Source organism: Microtus ochrogaster, chromosome 6, assembly GCF_000317375.1.
Source record: "Microtus ochrogaster isolate Prairie Vole_2 chromosome 6, MicOch1.0, whole genome shotgun sequence".
In the NCBI taxonomy this organism is placed as follows: domain Eukaryota; kingdom Metazoa; phylum Chordata; class Mammalia; order Rodentia; family Cricetidae; genus Microtus; species Microtus ochrogaster.
Genome location: NC_022013.1, coordinates 22923167 through 22932327, shown reverse-complemented (window position 1 = coordinate 22932327; position 9161 = coordinate 22923167). Strand labels below are relative to the sequence as shown.

Below are 9161 nucleotides of genomic sequence, written 5' to 3'. Positions count from 1 at the left end.
ATAAATAAATAAAAGCAAATAAAATCCTAGAGATGTAAACCAAATAGGGTTGGTATGTAGCTCAGCAGTTCAGCACCTGAAAACAGAGGAAGCCCACAACTACAATTGAACTGAGAGAAAATGGGATTGTTACATATCCCACTCCAGCACGTAAAGATAAAAGAAACATGTAGAAGGACGTGAGAAGACTGTCTCTTTTATAGGCCACAGTCACTGGCAGAGACACAAGTATCCTAGAAGAGGGGTAGATGGAGAGGTACTAACAGAGACAGAAACACTCTCTCACATTGGTCAAACTAGCCCATCCCATGCACAGCTATACTGTGCTAGATGATGAACCCTGCTCTGACCCCAACCATCACATCCTTCACCAACCCCCCTTTCCATCTAGCCTTGGACTACTCCTAGCTATCTAGTAGCAAATGAAGGCCAGAAAGAGGGGAGTCTTCTTGTGTGTAAGCAGGAATGATGAAGAGGCAACATGATAGCTTAGGAGATGCCACAGCCCTGTGCTTTCCTTGGGAGTTTACATAAAAAGTTTCCCTTGTATTGAATCAGACCTGTCGGTGTTCCTTCTAAGGTTGGGAAATGAACTGCCCCACTCGGTAAATTAACAGCTAGCGCTGAGGAGAAAACAACAGAATTTCTCACATGGTCTCAGTTTTACTAAAAATATTAATTATTCATCATATCACTGTCTCTTTAGAGAGAAATGAATAGAAACCATTCTAGAAACAAAAAGGGCCTTCTAACTTTGATAACTACTCTGTAAGATCTTGTCAAGATGCAACAATCACATATCACATATCCCTTCCTCTCTAATGGAGACTAACGTTCCCCAGGGCCTGCAGAATGATGAGCAGCCACTGGCGTGAAACTGCTACTGCCTGCCCAGTTAGCTCCAAGGATTATGTTTCTCTCACTGTGTTCCTTTCAGAGCCCAGAATACACAGCACCAGACTACTTTTCTAAAAAGTCAGAAAAGAAGCTGGTGCAGACATACATGTAAGGCTGGTACCTGTAGGAGAGCATGATGCATTGTCACCTCCAGCTCAGCTAAAACATGAGCAGCATCCTTACTGTCTTCTTGAACCTCCAAGTCCTCCTCAGGGATGGTCTCCCAGTTGTTCTGGTGTGCAGCCAGCGTGTGTACTAGTTCATACTGACCGGGGAGTGCCAGGCTGACCCGAGTCTGAGTCCCATAGGTGAAGCGGAGGCGCCGATGCCTACAGCTCTCGTCACTGTCCAGCTTGATGGTGGGAAGCACCTGCACCCCCAGCAGCAGGTTCAACAGCTGGCACTTGGCATTGCAGTCCTGGCCGAGGATCAATATGCAGGGAAGGCAATCCACAATCTGCTGGAGATATTTCTCTTCCTTAGGTGGGAAGGAAATGCAGCTCAGCTGACCTGGTTGGGAATGGGGAGAGTGGAGGAAAAATAAGTGGTAAAGAATAAGGGCAATAGAGAGACTCACACGAAGACTCAACTAGAAAGGCACAGTCCCAGAGGGAAATTTCCAGGAAACTTTTGATTAAAGGAGGTACCGGGAAAATGTACTAGTCAGAAAATGTTCTTCAAATGTCATAACTGACCTACCAATAATGTCACCTGACCAACTCATCTCAGGAAACAAAAGGGGACAGTGACCTGACAGTCCTCCTCTTTCATGCAGTGGAGGGACAGTTTACAAGGATTCCATCACAAACACAAGATCATTAAATGACAATAACTAGGGTCTGAATCCAAGTAGAGACTATATCTAAATGTACCAGAATTAAACCTTCCTCTGACAGAAGGCAAAATACTTGAATGCACACTCCTTTTAAATCCCTACCCTATGCAGTTTTAGCTTATGCTCCTCATTGAAACTTATTTTATTCCTAAATGTTGATGAATACATATATGAGGGGGCAGTAAAAACCTCTGCAAGATGACATGAGCTCTAAGACATTTTCTAATTCTTCACCCTGACAGCTAAGCACAGCACCCCAGCTGCCAAGTTTTCTTAAGATACTGGATGCTTAATTGAGATCTATATTCCCACATCAACCCATACTCTTTTCTGTTGATGGCTGACAAGACCATGAGTAAGACAAAGGGACGAAACTGCCCAGCAGGATAAAATCTAGGCAAATCTAAGAGATGTGATCTCAAAAATAATCTCCTTTGAGGATACCACCACTAACCTAGAGGGCTCACTTCCTCAAACAGATTTCAGTACTGCTATACAGACCAAAAAGCTTAAAAACCTGTTTGGGAAAGAATATGAAACTGGTTCCTGGAAATGCTCAAGAAAGAACTCACTCAGTCACTCTTAAACTGCTTCAGCAGTGGGGTCTCCCAGCATCTAAGATTCAGGAAAGCCAATCTTTGAGCCAAACACACACGTCATAATTGAAGCCTAAGGAGATACTATTTGCCTTAGTCACCTAACAATATATTACATCAAACCACTTGTGGGGTTGTTTTGTTCATGAGGCGAGAGGCCTGACTCACTGAAAAGGTAGTTCTTCAGAACATACCTGCCTCATCAGAACATACCTTAACCTTCACCAGAAAGGGTCAAGAGGTCTGTCCTAAGTCCCTCTCTACATTTATTATGGTTCTCTGTTTCATGTATAGCTACTAGTGCGGCACCCTGGCCTCGGCATATACATCAGCAACACTAGAATGGGAAACCTGCTCTCCTGGGGAAGAGACAGTTCCTCCGAAAGCCTAGTGAGCATTTCCTGAGAGCCTGTTTCTGTGCAAGCTGTCTAAGAAGCACACGAGTGAACACAGCCAGGATATGCACTAGTCTAATCCTAGCCTACACTCTAAACTGGGAAGGAACAAACAATGGTCTGTTGCAAAGAACAATAGGCAACTCCTGAGTTCTGGGTCCCTTTGTCCACTATATACCATAATATATTCCATACAGAGCAGAGGTCCTTCTATTAATAACTATTTCTAAGAATCAAAGCATGAAGATCCTTCCTATTTCTCTGCATCCTCAGCACCCAACACAATGACTGACAGCACTGAAATGATGTATTTGCTCTGTGTGGGAGCTCATTGGTTGTGAGAAGCCGTCTACAGAGTGACTCTACTGCATCTGTAAAGCACAGTGTCGTAATGAACAGTTTCAAGAGAGCCATCATTCCTAAAATGTTCCATCTTTACACAGTGAGCAGCTGTGAAGAAAACAGAGCTGCAGAGTTTGAAAGGAAGATGTCAGCTGCCCTGCCGTCACTCTCATATCCTCGTCCCCATTTTCCTCTTTTCTAGCCCTGCCCAGAATCTCACCTAAGGACTCTGTTCACACTGACAACCTTGACTTTACCATCATAAAAGCAGTTTTACAAGCAAAACAAACCAACAGCCCTAAGTAAGTTCTGCCACTGCTGCTCCCTCTAGCAGAGTGTGTAATAAAGAAAATCCACTGAGCCTCTTTCAGGACAACACCTCTGAAAGCATCAGCAACAGGAAAGCCAATAAAGTATGCTGCATCAACCAAAGCCACAGAGACACACCCCATTATTCATCTGACCCAAATCATCACCTTCCCATGCTCCATCTCTCCTACAAAAACAGTCTGCAGAAACAAGCCTCTCTAGTCAAAACAGACAAAACTGGTGCCATGGCAAGGGGGCTGAGGTTGAGCCCCGTTCTCCTTCCCATTTCCTGGCACTCTGCCAGGATTTCGTGTGCAACCAGCAGAGCTGCGAAGGCCTTTATCAAGAGAGCTGCTCTCTTGTTTTCCAGCATATCACTACCCTCGTCTTCTGCTTCTCCCATGAGGCTTTTTCAGTGATTGCCAACATGTCCACACAATTTGAATAAGTGCACGGATGAAATGAAGCCAAAAGCAGAAGAGATATTACTTCTCTAGGCACCTTTGTGACAAGGAACTCAGCTGGCAATGGAACAGCCTGAGGTGATTTTCTGATCCTGGCAGTCTACTGGCCCTTTCTGATCCTTACACTGCTCATCCATGAACTGACAGAGTTAGACCATCTTCAACACTCTCTCTCCGGTTCTAAATTCTCATTTTAACTGATCAGATTGTTGGCAATGCTATTCTGAGATAGGGTCTATGTAGACCTGGCTAGCCTGGGTACTAAGTAGATAAGGCTGACCTCAAACTCAGAGATCCACCTGCCTTTGATTCCTAAAGGTGTGTGTGTTAACATGGCAGGATGTTTTTATTTTTAAATTGTACATGTATTTAATTGTGCAAGCTCCTCTTGAACTACTATTAAGTACAGATCAAAGGTGACTAGACTCTCACGGGCTCTAAGGACTACAATGCAGTCTTAGCAAGCTCTGAAGAAAAGATTAAAAGCTGTGTCTGACACTGGGGGAGGAAGGAAACCTGCTCCTGAGCTGCAGCAGCTGCCTCACAGACACTTAAAGGACTTCTGAGTTAATCGGGTTTTCTTTGATAATTAATACAGCAGCATCTGCATATGCGCCGCCAGAAGGTAACAGTGGGGCTTCTCAGCTAGTGCACATTAACCCTGCCAACTCTAACTGCAGGAAAATTCAAATCAAATTGTCCTGAACGCAAACCAAGGCTTTATCTCTCTGTCTTTCTTCATGGTGGTTGTTCTTAAACACAGAGTTACCCTGATTGAACTTCCTTCTAACAAAGGTTTCAAGTTAGAAGGAAGAAGTGCAAACAAAGGAGTATGCCACTGTATTTACTTGGTCTAGATAGTATTTTTGATCCCTTTCTGTATACTGACCTCTGTTTGCCTCATCTCAATGTACTTGATTCTCCCAGATAAACTTCTGTCCTCCTTTATAAATTAGAAAATAGGCTTTAAAAAAAAAATCAAACATGGCCCAGGTGGTTTCCCCACTTAACTAAGGAGCTAAAACAGCAGTGCAGAGCTGCACCCTGGTCTCAGGAATGCCCCCACCATGCCATTTCCAAGCCAGGGCTAAATATACAAAATTTGGTAATTACAGGACTTCAATTTAAAACAAACTGTACAATTGCTATGACTGTTCCTCTAGCCCATGAGGAATAAAGCCTAGGGAGAAAACAGAAAGACCTGCCAGACATGGCAGCTCACACCGTGAGCCCAGCACCAGGAAAGCAGAGGCAGTAAGGTCAGGGTCTGAGCCAACCTGGGCTGTAATGAGAAGCTGGTGAGAGGATGGCTCAGAGGTTAAGAGCACTTACTCCTCCTCCTAAGTTCAATTCCTAACCCTCACGTCAGACAACTCACAATCTCCTGCAATTCTAGCTCCAGGGGATCCAGTGCTTGCTCCAGGCCTCTGCAGTGCCCTGACACTCCTGGCACACACAGCACGCACATGAGTGAAAGTAAACCCCTTAGCAGGGACGGGGGCTCTGAGACAAGGACTCACTATGTAGCTCTGGCTGTCCTAGAACTCTATGTAGACCAAGCAATCCTTGAACTCACAAAGATTCACCTGTCTCTGCCTCCAAGTGTGTTCTGATTAAAGACCTGAACCACTACGTCTAGCCAAAAAGAGTAAATCTTTAAAATAAATAAACAAACAAACAGAATTACTTTTGACTGGTGCACACTCAAAGCCACCATTTATTCCACATATTTCTGGAATCCCTTCTCTAAGAAGCTGAAAGTGCCTGTCTACAAAGTTCTGAATGTTCTTCCCATCAGCCAGGGTATAGCAGTTTTTGGATTTGAAGTTAAGACTCATAAAGAGAGAAGTAACATATTATGTCACTAGTGCCCTGTTAGGATACACTGATAGGCTGGATTACATTTGCAGAAATGGCTAATTGGCTTGTATCCATACACCTCCACTCTTGCTTGTTTTCCACCCCAGTTGGTAATATATACTCATGGTGAGCCAAGGATTAGAGAACATCAGCTCATGGTACTATCTAGAATAAGTGCAACTTTGGTCTTTACCTTTTAATACTATGGTAACATTGGGATCCATAAAATAGACTGCCAAAAACATGGCACTTCAGCAGGCTGAATACTTCCAGTAAAAGTCCAGAAGGTCTCTGAAATAAAGTCTTTCTCCTGATTCTTCTGCCTGCCAGTTTTCTACCCTTCTTCAAAGTAATTCATAGAATTCAATATTTTCTTCCTGAAGGTGGACATGGAAATTGGAAAAATCTTCCATGCCAAGCCAGTCATAAAAGTTAGAAAATTTATACCTTTTCTCTTTTCCTTTTGAGACAGGCTCTCACTGTAGCCCAGGCTGACCTTGAGTGAGTGCTGAGATTACTGATCAGCCACCATACTTAACATCATTTCTTTTCTCTGGATTTCAGCAGTGTTTTGCTGCGTACTGAGAGGAAAGAAGGCTATAGAGGAAGCCCAAGAACCGAACAGACAGGCCTGCTGGGCCTCCCCACTATCTAAAATAGTACAGGTCAACCCTGGCTAGTGCCATTCTACACAGCTGTCCCTTCTTCACGAAACCTAAGCACTACAATCACTTCCCCTGGATTTGGGGCCATCGTTTAGAAAGCTCCGGGCACATAAAACTTTAATCCATCACTGTGCTTTGCTCATTAACTTGGTTTTGCTACAGAAGATTGGGTTTTGACCTTGAATGGAAAAAGAATGGTACCACACCTCAAGACTGAATGACAAGGACTTCAGTGTTCATTCAGGTCTTAATTCCTTCCCTTGGCTTTTTGTTTGTTTGTTTGAGGCAGGGTCTCATTCTGTAGCTTAGGCTGGCCTCAAATTTATAATCCCCCTACTTCTACCTTCCTACTGTTAGGATTGCAAGTGTATGCTACCACAACCACCCTTCAGGTTATTTTTTCTTGTTTTTGTTTGTCTGTTTATATCACTTTTAACTTAACTTCTCTGTATACTACGTGGTTTTGTAGCAAGCTAACATAAATCCTGTCGAGAAGCAAATAAAATATTCTATAGTTAACTAAAAGGAACTGTGACACAAACATACATTTCTAAAGTAAGTAGTGGAATTTGACTTTCCACTAGCTACATGTGCCAAGAGTAGAGGAAAGGATCAGTCCTACGCTGAAAAAGGAATGCTACAGTCTTTCCACTACAGTCAGTTCCACTACAAGTTCTGAAGTACTAAACTTGGAACAAGATTCCCAAAAGTTTACAGAAAAAAATTCTTAGATAAGAAACATTTATTATTTCCAAAGAACTCTCTGAGCATCTGCTAAACATAGAAGATTCTGGGAGCTGGAGAGATGGCTCAGTGGTTAAAAACACTTGACTGCTCTTCCAGAGGTACTGAGTTCAATTCCCAGCAACCACATGGTGGCTCACAACTATCCATAATGGGATCAGATTCAGTGCTCATATACATAAACTGCACAAATAAATGAATCTTTTTTTTAAAAAACATAAACGATTCTGAATGATACAGGAGACACATGACTTAAGAAAACACATTTTGAGCAGCCTAGGTTTTAGAATCTTTTGGGACCAAATAGGACAGGGAACTGTGATGGAAGGGATGGTGTTTGGAGAAGAAAAGCTGAAATGTATTGAGGTAACCAATGTTCTTATTGCAGGCTCAAGTCTAGTTGCTGGAGTATGGCTGAAGTTATTCTGTGTGTTAGCCCTGAGAAGACCTCCATATTTTCAAAATCCCAGAGGTTGTCCTGCACTAAAGAAAAAAAGGAGACCTCCCTAGGAGCTGGTACCCCGGAGCCATGTGAAAAACGAAGACACTCAGCAGCCTGCCACCAAGTCCCTTCCTGAGTGAAACTGCTTCTGATGCCATCGTGGTCACAGGGAACAGAAACACAGCAGCTGGGGCTGTCATTATGGGCTGCAGAAATGGAAGCGATTCCTCGAAGGAATCCAGGCCTATGCATCACTGAGGCCTTAAGTTCTGCCATTTGTAAGAAAGCACATTAACCATTAGGAATGATTCAAAGGTGAGGACATACCAAAGGATGCTGTAACCAGTCTGAAAGGGTCTCACTAACCAAACAGGATAATTTAATCATAAAATAAAAAATAATAAAAGTTATGTCCCATTCAAAAATATCCCCAAGCCCAAGTCCACACTGATATAAATAAAGCAAGCTCTCTTTAGAACAGCAACAAGAAAAGAAGAAAGAGTGATGGATATGAACACTACCACTGAGCAGTGAGGACTGTTGGTGGATGCTATTCTAGATGCTACTCTAGAACAGTGGTTCTCAGTCTTCCTAAAGCTGCGACCCTTTAACACAGTTCCTCATGTTGTGGTGACCCCAACCATAAAATTATTTTGTTGCTACCTCATAACTGTAATTTTGCTACTGTTATGAAATGTAATGTAAATATCTGTGTTTCCCAATGGTTTTCGAAGACCCTTATGAAAGGGTCATTCAACCCCCTAAATGGGACCGAGACCCACTAGTCTAGAGAAAGAAAGGGTTCTGAGGAACAAGCTATCAGTAAAACCTGAGAACACATTAGCACACAAGATTAAGCTGGAGCCAAGGGAGAAACGGTGAGGCTAAAGTGAAGCTATCTAGAGGATCCCCACCTAATTAGTGATCGCGCTCACCATCTCCAGAGTCGAGGCACAGCGGCCTGTGCTCTGTGAGGTGCTATGTGCTGTGTCATTTTTCTGAGATTCGTGAGGGCTCGTGACTGAGTCTACTCACCACAAACGACATGCAGATCAGATGAAGTCATTCTACACAAGGTAAGGCCTGTCCTTTTAACTTGTCACAGATACACATGTCAAGGAAAGGGCAAGGAAGCTGCTCTAAGGGAGTATGAAGAGGTGTGACAACTAAACGCAACATGTGTTCAAGGGAAATGCCAGGGACATGTATTGGGACAGTCAGCAAGCTCGAATGTGGCCAAAGACTGATGCAGTGAATCCACACTGACTTCCTGACTTGGGGAGCAGCATGGTGTGTGGGATGGCGTCCTTGTCTGGGGAACTGCACACTGGAGTGGTTAGAGACGAGACAACCTGTCTGCAGCTTGCTCTTAAAGGCTCCGAAAAGATGGGACATAATATGGGGGACAAGGGTCAACTGGGAAATGCTAACAACTGGCAAACCGTATGAACAAATATACGAGCTCTTTTCATGCTGCTGGAAGTGTTCATGCATCTTTGAAATTATTTCAAAATATTTTTTTTTGATTTTCGAGACAGGGTTTCTCTGTAGCTTTTGGTTCCTGTCCTGGAACTAGCTCTTGTAGACCAGGCTGGCCTTGAACTCACAGAGA

The 9161-nt window shown here is 43.4% G+C and overlaps 1 protein-coding gene across 2 annotated transcripts in view; it reads right to left on the bottom strand.

Moving 5' to 3' along the window:
* The window catches only part of Dstyk (dual serine/threonine and tyrosine protein kinase), a 48264-nt gene that overhangs the window by 30620 nt on the left and 8483 nt on the right, over positions 1 to 9161 (bottom strand). Inside the window, exon 2 of one of the 2 annotated variants that reach the window (XM_026779755.1) lies at positions 1004 to 1407. In XM_026779755.1, the coding sequence (XP_026635556.1) occupies positions 1004 to 1407 (404 nt within the window). The remainder of the gene's footprint in view (positions 1 to 1003; positions 1408 to 9161) is intronic. The other variant, XM_005348341.3, reaches the window with a different exon arrangement.